Below are 25,819 nucleotides of genomic sequence, written 5' to 3'. Positions count from 1 at the left end.
CTCTCCAAGGAGGAGAAGGAAGCCCTAGTGCTGCAACAGACCGGTAGGTCCTCACAGGTGTAGCATAGAGCACGTCCTCTATAGGTTCAGAATGAACTGAATGTTAAAAAAAACTATCTTGCGGAAGAGCAGTACGGCTTGTCCGTTTCTCATCGGGTGGAAATACCCAGGTAGTGTTGTATTTACGCGGATACGCGGACCAGATTTCAGACGTGAACACAACACGTCGCAGTGCCACTGATTGCACTCAGCCCATCCGTCCCTCTTAACTAACGACGCAGCGACCATGTTGTCCATTTCGAGCCCCTCGGGCCGACGAGAGCTGGGCCGGACAATGGGCTGGAATTAAATTACATTGTAAATGAAAAAATGTCTTTCATCAGTACAATGTGCCAATAACCGTCATTATGCGTTCTTAAAGCGACCGGGGGCCGGCCGGCGGTGAGTGGCCACTCCGGTCCTCCTGGCAATCAGCTGAACACGAGTCTGCAGCTCAACCAGGGAGGAGCGCATCTCGGCGTCCACGTCTCAAGTGGACATCTGCATAGACCGGGCCAGACGGGTAGATTACAATTAGTGCTCACTTCCTCCTCAAGGGTCAGGGCAGCTCGGCCGCAGGGCTCTGATGAGCACAACCAATTCCACAAATTAATCATCAGGTTTTTCCTGCAAGCCATTTTCCGCCGTGAATCATTGATTGCGTCGGGTTGTAAAACGCGCGCGCTGTGTGACGTCTGTCCCACCAAGGTGACGGAGGCGGTCCCAGGGAACGCTTCGTGGCAGACGTGAAGGAAGCCTTCGGCGCGGAGACGGCCGACCAGCTTCTTGTGTCCATGCGGCGTTACGAGAGAGATGACGACTACGAGAGGCTGATCACCACGGCGGTGGGCCTGCTGACGCAGAGGGACGACGGCCTGCTGCTCCTAGAGAGTAAGACGAATGATGAACGGAGCGCTCGGAGTGGAGAGAGTAAAAAATAAAAAATAGTGCAGATGTAGAAAGAATGTATCTTGTGTCTGCACACACTCTGGGTTAAACCAGAACATGACTGTTAATATGTATAACGCCATGTTAAATATATTTGTCAAATGTGTTTTTCCAAATGTTAGTCATAGTGTGGTTGTTGGGATTTGATGTCGTCTATTTTCTGCTTTCAGGTTTTGAGAGGTTTGTTCACCCGCGCCATAAGAAGCAGTTTAAGGAGCTGCTGGGGGGTTTGAGGGGATAATAAACAACGCGGACCAGACAGACGGCGGAGGGGCTCTGGGGCCACACTCGAACAGACCCCGTCTGGACCACGCGAACTAAACTGACGTCTGGCTCATCAATAACCAACTCTGCAATAGGTGAACTATGTTACTGTTTTTTTTCTTTTTCAATCAATAATAATAATGCCAAGGTTAAAAATGAGAACGTAAATGTGTATTCAAATCCAGACCAATCCATCCATTCACAATTAGTGTACTGTATGTCCTGTGTGTATATGTACTGTAAACATGCATTCCATCATCAAATTTCCTTGCATACAAAATACTACTACAACATTTTAACGTGAAATTTATTGTGTATAGAATATATGCATTTCATTAATTGTTGAAAATAAATATTTTTACAACCATGTTTCATTTAATCATTTGCATATGATATGCATATTAATAGATAAAGACATAATTATTTGAAATAAATATATACCACTAATGATTTTCATCATATCAATGTTTATTTTAAATATAGTATTAATTTAGATATTAATTTCCTTGGTAAAGGTTAATATAGGACTATTATGTTAACGACTATTCAAACAAAAGGCATTAATAAATCATTGGCCGTTTACTCGTACAGATGATAGGGATAATCCATATTACATATTGCCTTAAAAAAAAAAGAATCTTCAGTTTACTGTGGTCTTGCAAGGCAAGCACTGTTAGGCTATTAGTCCACCTCTGTCGTATTTATTTTATGCATCTCTAAACAAGTACGCTTTGGTTCCTCTGTGTCGTTCTAGCAGTAGATCTACCTCAGACCGCTTGGCGAGAGAGAGAGAGAGAGGGGGAGAGCGCACGCTGGTGACCGGCCTTGTAATTGCACTAGACTGCATCTGAAAAGTGTTCTTTTTTTGTTAACGGAAAACACAATGTTGAATTATTTAACGAAATATATATAATTATTAAACGATTGTGATATTTGCAAACCTAAGGGATGGCCACATAATAAAACAAACCGACGATCTCGGAAGGTTCTAATTGGCCCACGTCATCGACAGTCGACGGCCCAATTAATGACGTGAGTCGGCCGTTTCCAATTCCACACCGGTCCTTCGCCCGGGCTCCACTAGCTGCTGCTGGTGCTCGTTTTTGCGTGAAGCTTCAAATATGGTCTGGATGAACGAGCGGCCACTGCTCTTTTCGTCGTGCTCGGCCCCCGACAGCTAGCGCTCGTCTACCTGAATCTTAGTGAATAAAACGTTAGCTGGAGATAATTGGAACGGAGCCTGTACAGTCAGCGCAAAGAGCGCGGATAAATCCCGTCCGCGTCACGTATCGCGACAGTTCCATCCGCGATCTTACTGCTCTCCAACATGGCAGGGAGGAAGTTGGTGCTGGAGGGGGAAATAAGTATAAAAAGCTTTATCTTGGGTCTGAGCGTGTTAATAATCCCTTTGATAAGGACGTCATTTGGACACATCGACTGGGTGTTTGATTACCTCACGGGCACGCCTGGGAAAATCGTAATTGCGGTCTACATTGCAGTAGTCAATGGCCTTTTGCTGGTTGTTTACAAGGGACCGCTGTACAAGGTAAGGCTCTTCTGCACCAAGCCGACCCCTCCTCGCATTGTTCTGCACACTGCATGCAATGCTCCTAGCGTGTGTGTGTGTGTGTGTGTGTGTGTGTCTCGTGTAAGTATGCAGATGCATGCATGGACTAACACACTCAAGCCAGAACACTTAACACTCAAAAGGGTAGTTAATGTGGCATAGCGAACGACGTGCAGCAGCGAATGTACGCTAGCTGAGTGTCTAACGTTAGTTAATCTTGTTACTAAAGGTGGATTAGGATTACTGTTGTTTGGTGTGTGGTAAATATAGACCACTGAGCCTGCGGAAAGGGTTTAACTGGAGACAGATGTGTTGGTCTCTAAGCTTGGCAGTCTTTTAAACTGCTTATTTGATAATTTTTCCACTCAAACATTCTACAGTTGCATGATTTATACTTGCATACGTTAACATTAACTGCTATTTATCAGGTTAGGTACAGAGCATAAATTGTCATGATATTTCATGACAGTTTGGGTTAACCCTAACTCTTGACATCCTATAGGCTAGTGTCGGATTTAAAGAAGGTGTCTGATTTACTGTGAAGTTGAACCCCTTTTTTTTAATCATGGGAGGGGAAATTATCCGGGGGTAAATGCCCCCGAATAGAAAAATGTAATGTATAAACTGATTATTGATGCGTTTGTATGCCTAATGTACCCTCATTTGTGAGGTGGAAAACAAATAGATTGTACTGAATGTAATGTTGCGTGTTTGTTCCGTGATTTGGGATATCTCTGTGGTTGCTAATTACATTGGCGTGTTTATTTTCGACTGGTTCATCTCCCTCTGTTCCAGGTTGCTGTCAGAGCCTGCTTCCTGGGGGTGACTTTCGGATGTGGCTTACTGATAAGCCTTTCTTCATCCACTTGGACACATTTTGGCTGGTATGAGTTTCCTACTAGTGTCTTACTGGTGCATTAATCACATCAGAGTGGTGGCACTGTTTACGTTACGGAGCCCATGTGGGGATCGCCCGAACTGTCTTCAAGACGCTAGCGTAGCCTAGAGACTACACTAACACTAACAGACTACACTAACACTAACAGACTACACTAACAGACTACACACTAACAGACTACACTAACACTAACAGACTACACTAACACTAACAGACTACTACACTAACAGACTACACTAACACTAACAGACTACTACACTAACAGACTACACTAACACTAACAGACTACTACACTAACAGACTACACTAACACTAACAGACTACACACTAACAGACTACTAACAGACTACACTAACACTAACAGACTACAGTAACACCTCCACTAATCCATCGCCTAGAGCTTTAAGACACTGATGTACTGACGCAGACACTAAAGTGTTTCTTCACAGTGGTGAGTTGTCACTGATCTCTGTAGCTCTATGATGATGACTTGAACGCTGTGTGACCGTGACCCACAGGAGCAGCCAGCAGTGCAAGAATACAGACACTGATAATCACCGCTAATCTCATTCTAAGGCCCTGTCCCAATTCTCCCCCTTCCTCTAGATTTGTAGCCTAGTCCTAACCAGACCTTCGTACTCATTTCATTCACACCGATGGTCTAGAACTGCTATAGACAAACGATTGCTCAATTGAAGGCGGGTGCTGTTGAAGTTTAAAACCTATTGGCTCTGCCCAGTGCCACTCCGGATCTGCCTTAACCAATCGCTAACGTTTGGGCGTGACGTATTTCATGCTTAGCAAACTTCTTCACCACTAACGGAGCCAGCTGGAAAATTTTACTTTTCCCGAATCCCGTGGGAAGAAGCGCCACAACATCTTGACCACCAACAAAACTAAGCAAAGCCTGTTCCTGCTCCGGCTTTAATTTATCGATATTCGGGAAAATAAATCGTTCGAACATACACTACTCCCAGACCGAAGTACTGAAGGGAAATTAAAATTGAGCGGAAGTACGGAGGCGGGCGGAACCAGGCTACTAGATTTGAGCCCTAACCCTAGATTTTGCGCGTTCCCGCGAAGGGTTAGGGTGTCCCAATACTTAAGGGAGCAAGGGGAGAGTGCTGTTTTTCCCCTTAAAATCAACCCTTGAACGCTAGCCAGCTCGGAAGCTGACTTGCAGCTAAAGCAAAGTGCAAATGTTCTTGTTAAGGGGAGAGAAATGGGACTGGGCCTAAGTGATAGACTGTCATGACATAACATGCAACATAACATGACTAACATGTTGGAGAACAAGCCACAAACCATGTAGTGTTGAACTTGATTTATTTAACTTATTCTTAAGCCAAAGCGAGAATGCCAGGATAATGCTGTGGCTTCTGTTTTGAGCTGACTGTGACTCTCCTGTCGACAGGTACATGTGCTCCCTGTCCTTCTTCCACTACTCGGAGTACCTGGTCACAGCCTTCATCAACCCCCGCAGCCTCTCCCTCGACTCCTTCCTGCTCAACCACAGCATCGAGTACACGCTGGCCGCGGTGTCCTCCTGGGTGGAGTTCACCGTAGAGAAGATGCTGGTTCCAGGTGGGTCTCGTCTGGATCTCTTTCCTTCCTTCGTTCCGTTTTCTAAACATGATGACAGCGAACGGTAGAGCTATCATACCGAGGTGTTTGAGTTGTTAGTTAGGTTGCAAGGCAAGACACACCATTAACAAATCCTTTTTTATCTTGATTTGGAAATCTTGAGGTATTGATGATTGAATTCAAAACTGTTTCTAACGATCAACAAATTAAGCATTTTGGTAATCGAGCAAAATACACCCATAGGAAAACATTAAAGTCAGCGCAGCCTTTTTAGGAAAAAAAAAAAACATGTTTTGGAAATATTTACCCGGGGGGTTAAAATACTGTTCAACATTAAAACATATTTGTCTGAGCAAAGCCGTGCTAGCTTCATCTAATAACAATCTAATAAAACAGTCTTTGGAACGGTTCTATTACATTACAGAATTAACACTAATGAATTAATTGTACCATCAAACAAACCTCGGTAAAAAAGAAGTAAAAAACAACTTCCTAAAACCGTGTACAGTCCCTGCGTTGCCATGTCAACACAGTGTCCGATTACCACACATGCTCAGTGAGGAAAGCCCAAACTGTACGGCGGTTGGTGTGTGTGTGTCGAAAGGCCGTCCTGTGACCTTGTTTGTTTCCTCTCGCTGTTCCAGAGCTGAAGCAGCTCAGCTACTTCAGCCTTCTGGGCCTGCTGATGGTGATGTGTGGCGAGTGTCTGCGCAAGGCCGCCATGCTGACCGCCGGCTCCAACTTCAACCACATCGTGCAGAACGAGAAGGCCCAGAGCCACGTGCTGGTCACCGGCGGGGTCTACTCGATGTTCAGACACCCGTCGTACGTGGGCTGGTTCTACTGGAGCATAGGAACCCAGGTCAGTCCACGCGGCCTGCATGAAGCGCACCGCGATACAAGGAGGGCGTTCTTTGAATTGGGTTGTGGTACAAGCGCAGAGCTGCAGGACATTCAAGTGGTTCAGAAGAGAAGAAACTGCCCGAGTTATTTGGATACGTTGTTTAATTGCAAGTTACCTCAAACTACAGCTCTTGCATGACCATAGTTCTTGGAATATTGTGTGTGTGTGTGTGTGTGTGTGTGTGTGTGTGTGTGTGTGTGTGTGTGTGTGTGTGTGTGTGTGTGTGTGTGTGTGTGTGTGTGTGTGTGTGTGTGTGTGTGTGTGTGTGTGTGTGTGTGTGTGTGTGTGACAAAATAGAGATACCGACATCGACCTTTTCTGTATGCTGCTCAGCGAGTTAAAACGGGTTTGTGCTACTTTGCAGGTGATGCTGTTCAACCCGGTGTGCATACTGGGCTACTCACTAGCCAGCTGGCGGTTCTTCCGCGAGCGCATCGAGGAGGAGGAGCTGTCCCTCATCCACTTCTTCGGCGAGGACTACGTGGAGTACAAGAAGAAGGTCTCCACCGGACTGCCGTTCATCTCAGGGATCCGCGTCAATTAGGTTTGGGACTCAAACGTGGGACATTGATGAGACTTTGCAGAATGCAACATGAAGAGGCTAGTGCCTCTTCACAGCTTGCAAGCAGGTGACCCCCCCCCCGCCCCCGTACCCAGTTCCTTGGGCTTGCAAAGCACCCAAATGGCTCAATGGTAGAGACCCTGATGGCTGCAACGGCTTACACTGTGGATCCTCTTGTCACTCTCTCATGCCAAGACAAACAGAACTAAACAGAAGCTCTGCTACAGGACTTGTTCGTTCTATTCACTTTTGTTTCACCATCGTTTTGTTTTTAATATTTGTAAACAATGCAGCTTTTTTTCCACGTGGACCCCGTTAGTCTGGGGGTGTGGCGGTTTCCACCGGTCCAGAGGGAGTTATCTGCACAAGTATTTAACAGCTAGTACTTGAGCATCTAGAGATGTTACAGGGATTGTTGTTTATCACACCAGGCAAGTGAGAGTAAGTGTATATATCAGATTTGAAATGTGACGTTTAAGGGTCAATATTCTATGGCAGTCAGAAACATCCCACAGGGCTAGACGCTGGACCAATTTATTTCTTAGTTGACTGTTCTAAGCATGTCAGAATGTGTTGCACTTTTACAGTAAACATTAAGATATATTATTGCAAAACGTTTTGCATCACAGAGTTAAAGGGTTTGAGGTGATGATTGTTGCTTCAACTGCAATTGAATTTTCTAATTTGAACACTTTTTAATCTTAATTTAATGGTTTTTTTTTACAAATAAAAGTTACTCGTTAAGACGGTTTTTAGTTTGAACTTCTAAAGAGCAATGTGGTTCTGGAAGTACCCACTTGTCCGTACCATGTTGATGACAATGTTATACACTGTAGAGAATGACAACTTCTATTAATAAGACGCAAGAAACGTGCTAACGAAAGTTTGCGATGGTTTATGGTACGAGTAGTTCCTTCACAAAAAATGTCTTAGCCTTTTCTTCAGTTTTCCAAATTATTTTTTTTCCCCCCCGATTCAAATATTTAATGGTCACGACTACCTTGACGAACGGTTGGCCCCAGGCTTCAAACGAACGGTTTTAATTAAAGTCAACGGGGAAATTTACTTCCGGAACCGGAGCTGTTATTAAAGAGGGGGCGGTGCGGTCACAGTCGTGCTCTGTTGGGACCGTCATTTATATTAAGATGCATTGAAGAGGACTGAGTGACGCGTGGTGACGTCAGCCCGAGGCAGAGGGACCAGAGCGAGCGACGGCCCACGGGGTCGATGGGTACGGTTGCAGCTCCTGGGCCCCCGAGGACAGACCACCCCCTCAGGTGGCTGACATGTCGGCCAGGAGGAAGCCATTTCCCCGTTTACGTTTTCTGTTCCGTTGTCGTTTCATTTTGCATCTATTCTTTTTTTTTTTGTTTGTCTCACATGTTATGAGAATAAAACAGTAAGCCGATCATGAATTGACAAATTTATTATCATTACAACAACCAAAAAATACACGGCTAAAATAGACGTGTATATAAAAAAAAAAAGGAAACCCCGAAAAAGACAACTTTGTGACGACATCGCTCGGAACACGGCGAATAAAACGTGAGGACAAAGATGTGTGATGATGCACACATCTCTAAAAGGGGTGGGGGCGGGGTGGGGGGGGAATGTAACAGTTGAGCACCAACCCAAAGCACCCATGACTCGTGCGTGTTTTGGGTCATTCCCTGGCAGCTTCACACTTGGACCTGGCGATAGCGCTGAAAACAAAAAAAACGTTTTTGGGACAAAACAAATTGGTCACTCCTGGAAAATATCTTTCTAAAAATAAACCACAAAGGCACCGGAATGGAGTCGTCATGTAGCACCGACGGAGAAAGAACAAGATCAAATGATTCTTCAAAAAATAAAATAAAACGTGAAGGAAAAAACGGTTGTGTGGATGGATAACCTGTCAGCCAAGGAAGCACAACTCGTTAGCGTCAGGTGCGTGGTGGTGCGATTAACGACATGTCTGGGTAACCTTGACAACGAGCCTACTACCGTTGGTCACCGAGTGGCCTCGCCGTATCTACCTACGCTGCTCCACGTGTTCCCACGGGAACGATTGAGTGCATAACCCGACACGCAAGACCCTCCCACCCCACCCACCCTCCCACCCCACGGCGGTACGCTAATGACATGACAGGGGGACGTGAGGAGGGCGCAGTGGGTTCCTGCTGTGCAGCAGATGGCCTGGTGTCGCGGTCGGGGGGGGAGAGAGAGAGAGGGTCGTGGTCTGAGCTGTTTTCTTAAAGTGTTCGCGGGTTGTACTCGGGTAACTTTGCCAGTTTCTCCTTGTCCTGCGTGCTGTCGGCCCTGGCGATGATCAGGGAGTGAGCGTAGCCCATCATCACCTGCCGGAAACCAAACGAGGGAGCAGAGCAGAGCGTGCGGTTAATGTTATTGCTTTTGAATGTCACTCGTGTGGAGTGGAATTAAGTCATGGACGGGTGCCGTGAAGCATCAGCGTCTTAAGGTTCTTTGTCCTCGTTGCAGACCCGTAGAACTAACACATCTAGTCACGGCTGTAGGGTGGATTATTCACCTGCTCTGCGTAGATTCCATCCAAGGTCTTCACCTCCTGGGCTGTTGTGGAAGACTTTGGTTTGTTGTCTCCATATCCCTGTTTGAAAAAAAAGTAGAACACAAATCAGTAAATCAACGCGTTTTTCCACCAGTGATTAAACATGTTGTTCGGGGAACCCCCTTACGAGCAGCCATGCCTGAACACACACAGGGAGGGCAGCGAATCAACCCCCCCCCCCCCCACAGGGGAACAGAACCTGCAGCAAGATGCCGTCAGGATGACACCGTGAACACACACGTGGAACGAGGTTAGAAACCGGTCCCGATAGGAGAACTTACCAGTTCACCAAAGGTCGGGGACGGACCCCAGCTGATGGTGCTCTCATCTGCCGCAACAATGATGCTGCTCTTCCTAGAAGGATCAAACACACTCACACAGTGAGGAAGTGACTCACGGACGCTGCACATCCTGCCAACAGTGGGACATGCGTGCGTGGGGTTTATACATCTGTGTCTCTTCACTCTAGGTTTTAATGTTTTGAACTCGCAAATCCAGTGTGTGTCTCTTTGAAATCAACTTGATTTGAAGTTTAACATCTTAAAAAAGGCGTTGCACGAATGAATTAGGCATTGATTTTAGTAACAGATTACTATTGCCAACAGGTCCCTCTTGCGAAAAGAGTTGCCTCATTGAGACTCCATGAATCAATCGAGGTGGAATAAAAACCAAGTTTAAGATCCTACAAGACATGAGATCACGATTTCAGGTTCACCGGCACTCCAACACTCACCCACACGCCAGGCCTCGGACCTTCCACCCACACAAATCCTGAACAGACTTGGGGTACATGGTCGACTCTCTGGAAGTGTTGGTCACCCCCCAGAAAAACAGACCACCTACAAGGAAGAAGAGAACACGAATGAACGGGAAATTAATGAAAACAACTGCTTGATCTGATCGATGGAAAGACCCCCACTTCAAATACTACTGGGGTGGAAAGAGAAGTGGAATAGCCCTGCTTGGCATTTAAATCAACCCCTTTTATAATAAAGTACCAAGATAACAACTAAACTCAGTTTATTAACATTAGATGGAGCTTTTGGCTGACTGGGAAGAGATCTCACTCAATACCAGGTGAGACGGTCCATAAAGAGACACAGTTCTCACAGTTCTTTGACTCAGGTTACCAGGTTAGTTGGTCCATAAAGAGACACAGTTCTTTGACTCAGGTTACCAGGTTAGTTGGTCCATAAAGAGACACAGTTCTTTGACTCAGGTTACCAGGTTAGTTGGTCCATAAAGAGACACAGTTCTTTGACTCAGGTTACCAGGTTAGTTGGTCCATGAGGAGACACAGTTCTTGGTCTGGATGACTCACCCATCTCACTCAGAGCGAATGAACACTGGTAGCCGGTGAAGATCTGCGCGGCGCCGCGCCCCGGGAAGTCAAAGAGCTTGACGAGCCGCGGCACCATCTCGTCCTTCTGCTCCGTGTGGCCCAGGCGGCCGTAGCCCCCCCACCCCCAGCTGAACACGCGCTTCTGAGAGTCTAGAATCAACTGGAACAAAACAGAACAGAACCAACACACCAACGTGAGCCGTAGGGCCCACAGAGCGGGCCAGAGAGCATCACAACAAGCTGCGTTCACAGTAGGGCTGCTCGATTATGGAAAAAATATAAATCATAATCACGATTATTTTGGTCAATATTGAAATCTCGATTAGTCAAATGATTATTTTTGAGTTTGAAAACATGACGCATTTATTCAGAATTTCTCTCCAAAAAAAAAAAAAAAAACACTTTGTAAATGAGAACTTTGAAATTTCCCCTTAAAAAAAAAAATACACAAAATGGTCAACTAGAAAATAAAGTCCAGATATGAATCCAGCTGTTCTGCAATTTCTATTAAAAAAATAAATAAAAAGTTTCAACTCGATTATATTAGTTTGGTGATCGTTTCACTCTGAAATCGAAATCGCGATCAAAACTCGATTAATCGCGATCAAAACTCGATTAATCGCCCGGCCCCAGGTCACGGGGAGCCTCACCGTGTGGTTGCCCCCGCAGGCGACGTCCCGTACGACCACGTTGGGCACCGGGACCACCTGGCCGTCCTTGGACTTCTCGATGAAGATGGCCACGCGGCGGGCGATGAGCTCACAGTCGAACTCGATGCGCTGGGCGCGAGCAATGAACTTCCCGTCCGAGTTGTGTCCTACGAAAAGAAAACAAGAGGCTGCGTCAATAACGGCCCGAGGAACAGGTAGTTGGACTGTAAAATGTCAAACTCTTAGAGATGAAATTGGGAATCACATATTCATATTTGGTTCATTCTCAGATACGTCCACACACTACGACATATGAACCTAAATGCAATTCCCGTCTTACCCAGCTGTCCATACTCGGGGCAGCCGAAGGAGTAGAGGTTGCCCTTGCAGTCCACCACCATACTGAACTCTGCACCGCAGGCCACCTTGACCAGGGGCTGGCCGTTGTAGGATATCTAATGGAAACCATAGAACGAATTAAAAGCAAGACACACACAGACGCTGGGGCACCAACGCCCTCCAGTGACCAGTTCCCAGGCAGGTTCATCACAGCGCGGTGAAGCGTTTAGGGAACAGTTTCTAAAGTGAAGACGGGATACGTACCGCGGCGGGGCTGAGGACAGCGTCTGTCTGGTTGCCCTGGCCGAGCTGCCCCAACTTGTTCTCTCCAAAGGAGTACGCAGTTCCTTCCTCTGAGGACCAGGAATCAAAACCCACATCACAATCCCATTCACAAAGCCATACGCGTTCTCTTTTGGTTCGCTTTTAAAAGCAATGCACTTTGTGAACATTAAATACACACACACACACACACACACACACACACACACACACACACACACACACACACACACACACACACACACACACACACACACACACACACACACACACACACACACACACACACACACACACACCTTAAATACCTACTAGTAAACATTAAATATAAAAACACACACACACAATTAAACCTACTAGTCAACATTAAACGCCTACAAATCAAAGCTAGTAGTACACCTTAAATACTATAGCATAGTAAACATTAAATGCACAGGGCTCTGACCTGTGAGTGCCAGGGTGTGGTTGCGTCCGCAGGCCGCAGACACGATGGTTTTGTCGGCCAGCGTGTCGATGAGCTTGGGGGCCTCCAGGCGCTTGTTGTCCCCGTGGCCCAGCTGGCCCTTCTCATTCCGACCTGCAGGGGGGCCACACGAAGGAGCAACATGTACACCAGGACTCACACCATATCTACTGTGTTCACACATAGAGGAGAGACATGAACACCAGGACTCACACCATATCTACTGTGTTCACACATAGAGGAGAGACATGAACACCAGGACTCACACCATATCTACTGTGTTCACACATAGAGTAACATCTGGAGTCTGGAGAACCTACTGTGCATCTGTCATGTATCAAAACTGAAATCTGTTGCCCATATATATATATAATCATAACATGACAATGTTATGCAGCGCTGCTTTGTACATCTACGATCCTCATCTATGATGAACTGGTCTTCTTGCTTAAAGTTATTTGTAACATTTCAAATAGCCCAGAGCTTAATCGCTGATCGATAGTCATTTCAATAAGGTTCATCAATAAACTCTCATCCAGTAAGTGATATATTAAAATATTCAAATAGAAAACTGCTGGCAAAGCGACCTTCATTCTTGCCAATGTCAGCACATTTGAAGCGTTTTTACTCCAGGCGTTCTTTCCCCGAGATGAGAACGCCTGGAATCGAGACCAATTAGACCTGAATCTAATTCCTAAACCACGCAGGGGGCAGCCTCCGCCTTTTACTTCTGTTTGGCCAAGGAATGGGACTCGCCATTGACCACGCTTAAAGCTGTCTATGCGTCAGTCAGAATAGAATAGAATAGAATAGCCCTTTATTGTCACTGGTTACACTGGTTAAGTACAAGTGCAGCGAAATTAGCCATCAGACTGAAACTTCTACCAATACTTCATAATGCTTTAACATTCTGTGCATCTTGCAAACAAGACGGATTGCCCTAGGATATGCCGCAATGGTCTACACCCATCTCACGGATGACCACTGAACTATAAAAATCAGGCCTCAAAATGACCTCACAGATGGTCCCAAATAATATACATCTGTGGGTGATTGAAACCAGTCATAAAACAGATTTCACACACACTTAACTGAAAGTACATAAAAACGTTTCACTCAGTCAGGTCTTCAGTGGAATTGGAGCGGCTCGATTATGGAAAAAATGAGAATCACGATTTTTTTTTGGTCAAGATTGAAATCACGATTCTTCAAACGATTATTTTTGAGTTTGAAAATAAAATGCATTTAACTTGTCTTGAACTTCAGAATCTAATTATTTATTTATTTTTCTCTCAAAAGAATCGTTCCAACTCGATTTTATTAATTTGGAGATCGTTTGACCCAAGAACCGAAATCAAAATTCGATTAATTGCACAGCCCTAAGTGGAACATAATGAACGTCAGACTCACCCCAGCTCCACAGCTTCCCCTCCGTGGTGATGAGCAGACTGTGGGCGGCACAGGGCCCCGAGATCACACTGCTCACCTGGACGTCGTTCAGGCAGCCGTAGCGGTGAGGCCCCCACAGGTTCTGACCCAGGTTGCGGAACGCCGCTGCAAAAGTAAGGAACGCCGTGAGCCAAGAAGCAAGAAGCAAGAAGCAGCCGTTGAGGTGAGGGCACACTGGGAGACACTGACTACCAGTACAGGTGTAAATAACACGGATGACAAAAGCCTGGCAGCCCACCAGGAGCCGTTTAGTCCTTATTTGAAGCACATGTTGTCATGGACTTTTTGAAAGTTTTCCAAGAATTATTCTTATGAGAAATATATTAACAGTCACCCAATAGAAACAGCTGAATATATCCAATGAATGAAATGCAGAAAAAAAAACAAAGAAAGCTATGTTTTTTTTTAATACCTGATTGCTTGGGCACCTCCTTTCTACCAATTAAATCCCAGTTAGTTGCTCCAAAGATAACCAGCTGACCTTTAACCTTGGGGTACTCCAGTTTCTGTAAAATAACAGAAAAGTAGTGACCGGTGGTCATTATTCTGAATTTAGAGTGATCCAACAATCCAGATAACAAACAAAAAGAAGAAAAGGAAAAATTAAAAAGACAGACAGACATTAGTGTAATGACAATAAAGAATACATACAAACGCATTCCATTTCTGTTGCAGATTCAATTAATACACAGAAAAAGAATAGGATTGAACAAAATGAAAGCATATTGCAAAAAGCCTTTGTGCTTCCAAATTAAAAAAACTTGGGAGCACTAACTGGAGAAGTTCTGGTGAGAAACGATGGCGTCCAACATACACATTAGATTTGTAAAGAATTGCTAAATATCACTAAACTATTACATTACACATGGCTCAATTAATTTGGAGCAACATAATTGTATTATTAAAATAAAAAATAAAATTATAATTCAATACCGGCAGAATAATAATTGCCTCTTTGTTACCCTGGCCAATAATTAGAATCACATGCACAGCCTGAAGGCAAGGGCTGGGGACCCTATAGACAGAATTATGACTGCTCCTTTGTTACCCTGACCAATACTGCGGACCCTATGAATTTAATGTAGAACACGCTGCAGAAAAACTAAACTAAAACCAGTTGTTACACAAACTGCTGTGTTGGCCAGTATGTGAGGACTGCGTGACATTGTAAATGATAACCGAGATACCGTTCCTGTGTCCTGTGACAAACTTTCCTATAAAAGGGATTTCATGTGAAAGCAACTTTTCTTTTATTCAACAAACATTATTATTAGGGAACACCGATACTGGTGGGAACGGATAACAGACAAGCCTGGTTGAAATGACGCCACCTTTTGGAGTGGAGTCAGTGAGCCGATCCCAGGAGCGCTTTAAACAGACTGTAGTGCCCGGAGTTTGATGGAGCTGAGTCTAATTGCTGCAGTAGGTCGGCTATGGGTGTCTACACTGGTTTTTTGCATTTATGGTTCTGGTGAATGTGCCTGTAGACAATGGACGAAGTACTGCGTCCTTTTATTTAGTCTTAATATTGTGAAGATGATGTGTAATACAAATTAACATTTGTGTGCGAGCCTTTCTCTGATCTGGCGAAGGAAAGGTGAAGCCAGCAAATCACAGTTCTTGAACTGCCCTCAATAGTCCTTACACGTCTGGAGGTGCAAGTGAACCATTCTCTGCATAAAAGATCCACCTTGTATTTGCATCTGCTATTCAACGCTGTAGTATTAATTCACCTAATCCAAACTCACTCATAACTACAATCCCGTAGGCTGCCAATAACATGTGTCGGCTCATTAGTATACACTTCACTTTCAAATGTTACAACCCATGTTAGAATCTTCCGTCACTCAATAACACTCATATGCATATCTTAAGTTATAGCAGAGGGGGAAGAATCAGTTCATCATCAGTTGGTTGGTAACAATCTAAAGCATCTAGTCTGACGATGCCAGATATTTTTCCCCCCCAAGTACCCTGTAGCAGATACACTGGAGTTCTCAGGAAGACTCTGTATCCGTCCAAACTGAGACTAAAAAAGCACAACCGAAAGTGTTGAAAAGAGCAACAGCACGACTGACTTACCATCCAAAGAGCTCTGCTCACACCTGGGGCAAAAACAAGTTTCATTAGCAAATGTCCCCAAAGACAGACTGCACTCCAGAGTGTGCAGCGTGGCTCAAACTAGACACATCTTATCTCAAATAAGTAGTTCTAGAATATCTCTTCACTGCATCTGCGTCAGTCTGTCTCCCCTGCCTCCTTGTCTCTGAATGCATCTCTCTCTCTCTCTTAACAAAAAAAGAGTTGTCAAGTATTCAACCTTGAGTTAGCGATATCACAATAAGACATGATAAACACAATAAGACGCCGCGTCGGCCATCCGCGAGTTCACTCACAATCTTTTCCTTGACGTCATCCGCTACGGTGACGGGTTGGAGGCCAGACTTGGCCGTCTGTCTTCCGGGTTTCTTGTTGTTCTCCTGCTCGTAGTCGAACTCGTCGTCGCTGCTGAAGTCCCTCTCTTTCCTCTTGCCTCCCGCTCGCTTCTTCTTGGCGGCGCCGTTCCCGGACACATCGGTCACCTTCTTGCGAGGCATCTTTCACTTCCTGACTGTCAAGAAGGAGGGGAGGGAGGAGGGAGGGGAGGGGATGGGATGATGGAACATTGTGTTGATGGGAGGTGGACACAGACAACACACTATCGCAATTAGCGGACTGGATTCCCCCCAGTTAGGAAACCCATGATGAGGCCGTTTCAACACTGCACATGTTCACTTTTCCAACCCCCCCACACAATGGACACATGCAGCGAACATTCATGCAAATCAACGACCAGCGCATTAGCATATTGACACACGGCGAGCTACGAGTCCCCTTCCCCTCCACATGTGTGCAGCCATTCCCTCAATAAGTGTGTTTCAATTCCACAGAACACGACTTTGGGTGGGGGGGGAAACAACACAACACAACCGACTAAACGTAACACGAGTCGGGGCCGGTCGAGTCTCCTCAAGTTCCCCTTAAGTAGCTTTAAGGCTAAAGGGGGGCTCATTGACGTCCAGGTCTTTGTTCACTGGAGCAGCACACACACATACACACACACTGCCTAGTGCCTACTAGCCGGTTAGCTCAGTGCCAAACTAACGCAATAAGCCCCGGAGCGCGCCCCCCCCTCCTGGACCACCACCGACCCCGACCCCCCGCAGAAACCCCTGCCGCCATGTGGCGTTAGGATGGGGGGGTAAAGGCTGGCGGCCATGCGGTGGTTGCAGTGCGTAAAGGCTGGAGTGGAGGCTGGAGTAGAGGCTGTAAGTGGAGGCTAGTAGCCCGGCTGATGCTACCGGGGGTAAGCTAACCCAAACAAAGAGGCGAGCGGCGGCGGCGGCGGCGATACATTCTGTACGCTACGCGATAACAAACTTTCTGCGCATTTTCACGACGATACGAACGCGTGTCGGGCGAAAGTCGGGTAAAGTCTACCGATGCGGTGGCACTTTGTGGATCGATGAAAGCCCCGGGTGCAAGTAATATACCGAATAGTTTCCTGGTGTAGCTGCTCGGAGCGCTTGTCCGTCTTCCTCGTTTTTGATTGATTTGGAACAAAAGAATCTGCAGTCCCCCTCCAACACACGCACACGCACACACACATACACACACCGCGCACCACGTGGTGCGCTCATTTATTATTCATAGAGGAAGCCGACACGTTGGAGCTGTAAGTCCATAGTATACTGAAACGTACACTTTGTGATATATAGTGGCTGCTCTGTCGTGGGACTTTGAAGTTGATGAGTCTGCAGTCGCGCTTCGTTGGATACAACTTAAAGTGCGTGTGTGTGTGTTTTGGGTGTCTTTTTTTAAACTCTGGAAAATGAGGAAGTACATAGTGCTCCTTCGTATGTAAAGTTTATACGCACACGTTAAAGGTATATACACGCACAAGCGTGCGCGCGCACACAGACAGACAGCAATAAAAATAAATTATTAAAAACATTAATAAATTATTAAAACTCATTCATATATATTCATATATACATACATATATATATATATATGAATTATTTATATTTTTAAATCTATTTTTAAATCAGGGGTCAAAAGTTGTATCATGGAGTAGGCCTAGACCAGTAGCCCACTCATATAAAACAGTTATGGTTCTACAGACTCCTTGCTCATATAACTTTTATTTTTATTTTTGGGAGAGGCTTTCATCCAGCTCAGAGCCAGACGGATCTGCAGAGGAAGGATCAGGATGGTCTCATGAAGCTAGGGTGTCATTCAACTCCAGACTGTGATTCACTTCTTTTAAGGACCAAACGGGTTTGGGTGAAACCCACAGATGTAAACAGCAGCAGTATCACTTTGGTAAATCATGGTATTGCTGACTGTGCTAGGGCACTCATATCTGTTAGACGGCCTTCTCCCCTAAGGTGCGGGGTCTGTCTGGCAACAAATGTGTTCACTCAAAACTTACTGTGTTCAAAAGATCATTCTCAGCTCTTTTGAATCAACTTCTGCTCCTAACGCAGCCCACACAACAAAGACCGCTTAGGGTCATGCTGACCTGTGTGGGTTGAATATATCTTGGTGTGGGCAGTTTGTGTAGCTTATGAATAAATCATTATAGCCAATGCAATATTACCAGTGTTGTGCATGAACTAGTTAATTGAAGTTCATTTTTCTATGAACTTTGAACTGAACGTAACATATTTTTAACTAAAGAACTTGAACTTGAACTAGTTCCGATTTTGTGACATTCTGAATTGATGCTTAAGTCCAGATGCCATGTTTATATATATATAAACATGTATAAATAAAATATATACATTATATATAAATATAGTTACTGCCTTAGTTGTGATGAATGAAACAGGTGTACAAATAATATCCACAACAATTTGACATTGTAGTAATGGGCAGCTGGTAATGGAGAGGATTAATTTTAAAAGATAAGCACATAATACCCACTCCAACAGTTTTTCTTCGGTTTCTGAACTATGAACGTGAATTTATTCATTTTCTTTTGTATGAACTGAACATTAAAGAACTAGTTCATGTGAAGCGTGAACTAGCACAACACTGAATATTACAATGTAATGTAACCATGACATGAACTGGCGGTTCCTGTGTGTTACTACAAGCCCAGTATGTGAGCACATACTGAGAAGCAGGAAAGGAGTCAAAGAGAGGCAGGTGGGTTTTTTTTCCCGCTGGTAATTACTTCAGCAATATGTTCCAACGATGATGAACCGGAACGTGAGAATGAGATATTAATTGGTGAAGAACATAATGATGTAGGAAAACATGCTGTGTAGCTGTTGCAGGATTGAAAGGTGAGGCAAGAGCTGTCACTGCACCACAGGACAGGAGGAGAGAGTCGGGGCCTTCTTACTGGGCTTTGCTTGCTCAACGGACCAGCTCGGTTTATTGAACACGACAACTTCATGGTATTCTCTTCTTGTTTGTGATTGAAGTGAGTTGAGAGTTGATTCCTGAGAGTAAAACAGGTCATCTTTTATTACGAGAAGAGTGTGTGTTGAAGATCTACAGACATCTGGCCTATCCGACAATTTTCTCCAACAGTGTCAATACTAACCATTACGATGGTAAAAGAGGAGGAATTTATTGAATATTTCCAACAGCTGCATGAATATAATTATGATTTATAACGACCAGTGCAGGTGATGATATAACAGTAGTATATGGTTTCAACTGAGAAGATGAACAAATAAACCGTAAATATTAAAACTGCTCTAAAACTAATCTAAAAAGGGCACATGTCTGTCTATATCTAGACAAGTGTAATAAAACGTCAACATGTCAAGTCGTTTTTCATCACATTTTATCTTTAAATCCCGGGACATGATCTGGCTGGCTTAACTGATCCTGGATCACTCAATGTCGGCTTTCCTCCTGACCATGACACAGACGACATAAGCAGAGTTGTGCATGAACTAGTTCAAAAGAACTAGTTCATTGAACAAGTTCATTTTTCTATGAACTTTGAACTGAACGTAACTAACCCTTTAACTAAAGAACTTGAACTAGTTCAGATTTTGTGACATTCTGAATTGATGCTTAGGTCCAGATGACATGTTTATTAAATAGAGTTACTGCCTTAGTTGTGATGAATGAAACAGGTGTACAAATAATAGCCACAACAATTTGAGATTGTAGTGATGGGCAGCAGGTAATGGAGAGGATTCATTTTAAAAGATAAGCACAGAATACTCACTCCAACAGTTCGGTTTCTAAAAAAAACTCTTAATGAACTGAACATGAACTAGTTCAAAACTGAATTGGTGAACTATGAACGTGAATTTATTCATTTTATTTTGTATGAACTGAACTTTGAACTAGTTCATGTGAAGTGTGAACTTGCACAACACTGGCCATAAGATACCTCCAGCTGTTTCCACCTACAGCTTTTTATGTTCTAAATGTAGAAAAGGAATTTCGAGATGACTCAAAAGTGCTCCATCCACTTCTGTAATTTCTGGTCCCTACACCTACCAGATGTGGTGGCTGGGAAGTAGTTCCTTTGTATCTTGTGAAAGCGGGTGCCTCCCGTAGCCAATCCATCCCTCACCCTCCTAGCACAACCCCTACATCTCAAAGGAATCGAAGAATCTCCACTGGGCGTTGCTAGGTTTGTGGTCACAGCCCAGTTGGAGCCATCAGGTCTGGTCCGTCTGCGCAGTCAGGCTGGGTCCCGTCTCAACAACCCTCCACGATAACTTCATTCTGCTGCATCGGCTTCAGTATCAGAAGCCTTGAGTGGCGTCTGGGTCTTTCTTAAGTTCTGACGAACTCTGATGAATTCAAACAGCTCGGCTCCCTCCCATAACTGCTGTTCATGCTTTTTTTCCCTCTGCCAAAAAAAAAAAGAGCAAAGAACACGATAATTAACATAATGTTTCATCAAGGATTGCCCATTCATACTTTAAAGCTGGTAAACAATTGTAACGATTGAACTGAACCATCCAGGAAGGAGGCCCCAGTTCTCTGTTTTTGTTGTCGGTAGTGTAGCTGTGACTACCTCCTGTAGTAGTATGAGGGGCTCAGTGAGAAGCTGACCCCCCCCCCTGGAGGAGCCAGCTCAGGGGAAGCTGCTTTAAAGGAAATCTCCTGTGCACAATGCGGTTACCTTGCATGTACGACACCGCCGTCGGTGTGTGTATGAATGGGTGAATGTTAGGCAATAACATTCCTCCACATAAAACCTTGAATAAAAACTCACTCATTGAAACGGGTTGAACAATGGAAATGAAATGGAAATGAGATCGCGGCCCAGCGGCATCATTTCCATGACGTTTACATTTCTCTTTTCGACCGCAACTGACTAGAGGAAGCGCCATTATGGAAAACAAATGTTCTAGGGTTTCACCTGGCTTCACAGTGAGGCCAGGAGGAGAGACGATAGTAGCTGGTCCAGATCATTAAATACTTAAAAACTGTTTATGTGGCGAAAGTGAAGAAGAAGGGTTGTAGCTTCTATCCTAATGTCCCCCTCCTCTGAAATAACGTCGCCACACACACACACACACACACACACACACACACACCGCAGCCGATTCCTAGTGACGATGGGTTAATCGTCCAGATCCGTGAGCCTTTAAATGTACTAGTGCGTGGATAGAGGCCATTTCTGTGTGTGCAAATCTGAACAAAGCAGAACCGGCAGCATTACCTCGAGATGTGTCTGTTGACGTTTTAACAACACCTTGTCCAGGGGCGTCTCCCGGTCCTGGCCCTCGGTCCACTCCGACTGCTGCTTCTTCCTTCTCTCCAGGGCCTTGTGCAGCTCCGACTTGCTGCTCAGCACCAGGCCTCTGTGCAAAATGTTAAAGTTAAAGAGGTGGCCAAACGTCTTCTGACCAGCACCCGACCTCTCCTACTGAAAGGACGAGTTCACTATTTTGGACCCGAGGGCATATTATGCACACCAGGTGATTACAATACCTCACACACAACAATCTAAATCTTTACTTAAAGTCGCGTTGTGTAAGACTGAGACCCTCCCAGTTAGTAGGCGGTGGACTTTCAGAATGAATATAACGTAATAATACCCTTTTCCCGACAAAATAAGGGTTTATTTTATATATTACACTAGTGCAACAGACTTTAATTGTGAGCCATGTATATAGATGCACAGTCGATTCTGTGAGGGTTTGACATTTGGACATTAATGTGCCCACAGAAAGAGAAAGAAAGGTCATCCAGGAAGGAATAAAATGTGATCACGTAGGTATATCTTCAACCCATCAACCCATTTCTATAACCCAATATGAATTACGGATACCTCAGAGGCAGTACTCATGCATGTCCACGGTCATTTGGAAAGATGGTGGCTGGAAGTTAGGGGAAATGTTCCGACTTATATTATGAGTGATTGTGTTATCGTGTCCTACTCTTTCAAGATTCAATTCAGGACATTGATTGGACTTTATACTGACGGATTCAATCATTTTAAAAGTGTATGTGTTGGCTCTCTAGTGGCTCCTACGCCCATCCGGTCTTACATCTGCGTGTCTAATAGTGGATGAGTGGTTGTGGCTGGAAGGGTGGATTGACATGAGTCATCGCTCTTCCGGCTCTAAGCCGCGGTTCAGCTGGTCTCATAAAACAGCCGTTGGTTTGTAAATCCAAAAACGTGGTGGTTCTAAATATGTTACAATGTGCCATTTCCTATTAAGACTTAGAAAAGAGGTCACTTGTGGACGTCGGGTTTGATCAACAAAGACTCAATAAAGGAGTGGATTAAAATGATATAACATTCAAAAAGAGTCAAATCAAAAAGAACGATGAATCCGTGAATTACGCTCGCCTTCAGTGGCAGGAACTGGGCCACGTGAGAGAGAGAGAAGGTGTATGATTGCAGTTTGAGAACACACACACACACACACACACACACACACACACACACACACACACACACACACACACACACACACACACACACACACACACACACACACACACACACACACACACACAGTCACGCTGGAGAGTGACTGAGAAAGCCTAATGCATTCTTAATGAGGCCAGCATTACATAAACCATGAGAGCGCGCCAGTGTGTCCCCTTACAATAGTAACAAAACAAGTGACCGTTGGGAAGAGATTTTGACTCTGATCAAATAAACAGAGATATTGTTACATATACACGCTGCTTGTGACGTACTTCTTGTGGGCCAGTAGCAATTCCTTGTGAAGCTCTTGGTGGGTCCGTCCGGCTTTGGTCGGCGTGGCTTGGCCCGGGGAGACGTCAGCGGAGCTGTTATACACGTCATCCTTCTCCCCGTTATCTATCGGAAGAAAAAAAATCATGAATAAATCCTGAGTCACATCCGTCACGAACAACGATGACAAACAAAGACAGAGAAAATCCATCTCCGTCTAAAAGGGTTAAGCCACTACGCCCCCCCCCCCCCCCCACTGACCTCTGGCCTTGGGGTGTCTCTGACAATGAGTGCGCGCGTAGTTTGAAGAAGAGCCACTAAAAGACATAGTGGTGATGGTGATGGTGACGGCAGGGGCTCGGGCTCAGCCACTCCGGCGTGGACGTGCAGAGGGGTGAGGAGTGAGACAAGGCGGGCTACGGACAGAATAGCCCCGGACACTAAACCTGGAGGCTCAGCGCTTTCTGCATACTGGCTCCCTGCCAGGAGTTGTGGGGGGGGGGCAAAAGGAGAAGGGAAGAATGCCTGGAGAGAGGAGAGGCTGAAATAAAAGAGACATTTAAAAAAAATGACAGCAATCTTCATCCATTCAGGCCTACTCACGCTTACACAAATTAAGCTGTAACTTGGTTGAATTACAGTCAAATATTCATGTGTTTAGAGATAAGAGAGAGAGCGAGAGTGAGAGTGAGAGTGAGAACTACACATACAAACATCACACGCCGTTTGTTATATAACCGTTGGGAAGACTTGTGATATGATGACACCGACGGTACGCATGCTCAAACCTGTGCTGATAAAAGGTTACAAAAATAGTACGTGATTAGTCTTACCTGAGACGCAGAGTCCCTGGAGTGCTTCGTTAGTGTATCGTCTGACAACATCCACAATCCACTCCAACGGCAACAATACCGCCCCGTGTTGTGTCACCTGAGAACCTCTGCTGTGGATCCACTGGGGGGCACCATCACAAAAGACCATGAGGAGGAGAAGGGTCTTCACCAATAGAACAAAGAAAAACTCAGCGGTGTCATGTTATGGATTACGACTACTTTAATTGGGTAGCTCATGTTTCATTTTAGTTTTAGTAAAAAAAAATGTTTTTATTTAATTATAATAGAAATTACACATTTACTGAAAGTGAAGGGCAATACAAGTCCTTCATTTACATTTATTAATTAAGGGTTAAGGGTTGTCAAGGAACGCATTAAAGAAATACTATGTCATTTCTGCCACTAGGGGTCTCTCAAATCAAAACACTAACAAGACGCACACAGTTCGATGACGTTGCAACTGCTGCTGAAGTTGAAGCACTCGGGAGGAAATGAGAAAGGCCAGAAAATGGCCGGTGTGGGAGCCGCAGAGTTTACGGTGAGCCTACTTAAGGCAGAGGAGCCAGCGGCCGGTGTTGAAATACGGTTTCTTATTCTTCACGATTTAAAGAACACATTCAGCAGTTAGGAGACAAAACAAAGGCCCAGTTGAAATGTTTGCCACCAACACAAGAAATGTGTTGGTGGTTATGGTTTATTATTATACCCGCATACAGACAGTGGTTTGAAGCCCAACAGATAACCATATATAAAATCAGTAGAAAAACCCTTTATCACAATTAGATAACCTTTGTAAAAAAAAAAAAAAAAGGTCCAGTTAAAGATTATAATACACAACAGGAAACAAATATATTTGACGCATTACAATATACACCCTACCTGTTATTCTATTATGGATTACTGTAATGTTTGAAAGTAGAATGTCGGAATGCAAAACCAACTACAATATTAAAACTAGATTAATCAATAAGTAGAGGAACGAACAAACAAACATCATAGAACAGCTATGGACCGCTAAAAGCTTGAAAACATGTTACACATTCTCAAATCGGAGATACTCCAGATCTGTTTATTGCGCTATGATAAGATTACAATAACTTTCAAAGATCAGGGTGCGGTTTTGTCCTTCCTTCCGATAACATCTGTCAACGGCTGCACTATGCACGTTTTCCAATTAGCAGCCACTAGTGGCTTGTAGCTATAACTTTAGTGTGGAAATGTATACGCTTCTGAATGACACCAACTGCGGTCTGAATTCTGGGAGCATTTCTTGTTGCCAGGTAACACTGGAATGTTTCCACATGACAATATGATGTGAACGTGCGGGGGGGGGGGGGGGGGGGGTTCCCTGGTTGGATTGACCCATGGATGGGCGTGTTTTATTCTTGAGAAAATTTGCAGTTCTGATATTTCTCAATGGAGTACATAATGCAGGATTACATCAAAATGTAACCCATGGTTACCAAACAACACATTCTGATTGAATCTAAAAGAAAACCTTTTTACTTTCCCTAGTGTAATGCTGTTAGGAAATGTTTTTTTGAATAAACACTGAAATGAATAATACATCGGTCAAACTGTGTCAAATCACTGCAAAGACATGGCTTAAAGTGGCAATGTCGAAGATCTCCGTTTTGTTCTTTGGGGGCCGATATGGTGAAATAAAATAAGTATGTATACAGCTACGCAGCCCGATGCTCCGCCAAACCCTCGCTGAGGGAACTGCTGCTGGGTGATGGCAACAGCGTCGCTAACTGCTCCGTTTGTGATCTGAATACATAGCGGAGAGTCACCAGCAGCACCTAGTTTGTAACATTCATAATACTGCACGTACAAGGGCTTTCACCGGAGATAGTGACTCGACCGACATTGATTTTAACAAAGTTCTTTGGAGGTCTTCGAGATTGACACTTAAAGTAAAAGAAGTGTTGGAAAGAAACAAAAA

General features: G+C 44.6%; 4 protein-coding genes across 6 annotated transcripts in view; 2 read left to right on the top strand and 2 right to left on the bottom strand.

The window, feature by feature from the left end:
- Window positions 1–1,620, top strand: part of rtel1 (regulator of telomere elongation helicase 1) — a 13,358-nt gene extending 11,738 nt beyond the window's left edge. The window contains exons 26-28 of the mRNA XM_084473614.1: window positions 398–562; window positions 748–930; window positions 1,158–1,620. Of these exons, the coding sequence (XP_084329740.1) occupies window positions 398–562; window positions 748–930; window positions 1,158–1,228 (419 nt within the window). The 3' untranslated portion in view covers window positions 1,229–1,620. The remainder of the gene's footprint in view (window positions 1–397; window positions 563–747; window positions 931–1,157) is intronic.
- Window positions 1,621–2,321: 701 nt separating this feature from the next.
- On the top strand, window positions 2,322–8,164 carry icmt (isoprenylcysteine carboxyl methyltransferase). Its single transcript, XM_084474000.1, has 5 exons — window positions 2,322–2,797; window positions 3,614–3,702; window positions 5,131–5,300; window positions 5,945–6,162; window positions 6,569–8,164. The coding sequence occupies exons 1-5, from the start codon at window positions 2,579–2,581 to the stop codon at window positions 6,746–6,748; spliced, it is 876 nt and encodes a 291-aa protein (XP_084330126.1). The 5' UTR covers window positions 2,322–2,578; the 3' UTR covers window positions 6,749–8,164.
- Window positions 8,165–8,864: 700 nt separating this feature from the next.
- rcc2 (regulator of chromosome condensation 2) lies at window positions 8,865–17,504 on the bottom strand. Of its 3 annotated transcripts, none has more exons than XM_084474743.1 (13): window positions 17,394–17,504; window positions 16,257–16,471; window positions 14,273–14,366; window positions 13,822–13,965; window positions 12,394–12,525; window positions 11,931–12,019; window positions 11,668–11,782; window positions 11,328–11,494; window positions 10,657–10,837; window positions 10,069–10,174; window positions 9,617–9,689; window positions 9,297–9,374; window positions 8,865–9,105 (listed from the first exon to the last, which is right to left on the bottom strand). In XM_084474743.1, exons 2-13 carry the CDS (start codon window positions 16,455–16,457, stop codon window positions 9,001–9,003), a joined length of 1,485 nt encoding a protein of 494 aa, XP_084330869.1. In that variant the 5' UTR covers window positions 16,458–16,471; window positions 17,394–17,504; the 3' UTR covers window positions 8,865–9,000. The 3 variants fall into 3 exon arrangements, with proteins under 3 accessions (XP_084330869.1, XP_084330870.1, XP_084330871.1); XM_084474744.1 differs by having other exon boundaries at window positions 16,257–16,467; window positions 17,394–17,485; XM_084474745.1 differs by having other exon boundaries at window positions 17,341–17,416.
- A 3,022-nt stretch (window positions 17,505–20,526) lies between these two features.
- LOC311354962 (protein FAM107B) lies at window positions 20,527–23,415 on the bottom strand. The gene is made up of 4 exons (XM_084474822.1): window positions 23,303–23,415; window positions 23,044–23,167; window positions 21,551–21,692; window positions 20,527–20,731 (listed from the first exon to the last, which is right to left on the bottom strand). The coding sequence occupies exons 1-4, from the start codon at window positions 23,367–23,369 to the stop codon at window positions 20,600–20,602; spliced, it is 465 nt and encodes a 154-aa protein (XP_084330948.1). The 5' UTR covers window positions 23,370–23,415; the 3' UTR covers window positions 20,527–20,599.
- Between the last annotated feature and the right edge of the window lie 2,404 nt (window positions 23,416–25,819).

The sequence above is a fragment of the Micromesistius poutassou genome (assembly GCF_964030765.1).
Source record: "Micromesistius poutassou genome assembly, chromosome: 10".
NCBI lineage: Eukaryota > Metazoa > Chordata > Actinopteri > Gadiformes > Gadidae > Micromesistius > Micromesistius poutassou.
Note: the sequence above shows the minus strand (reverse complement) of the source record. Positions and strands in the feature narration are given on the sequence as shown.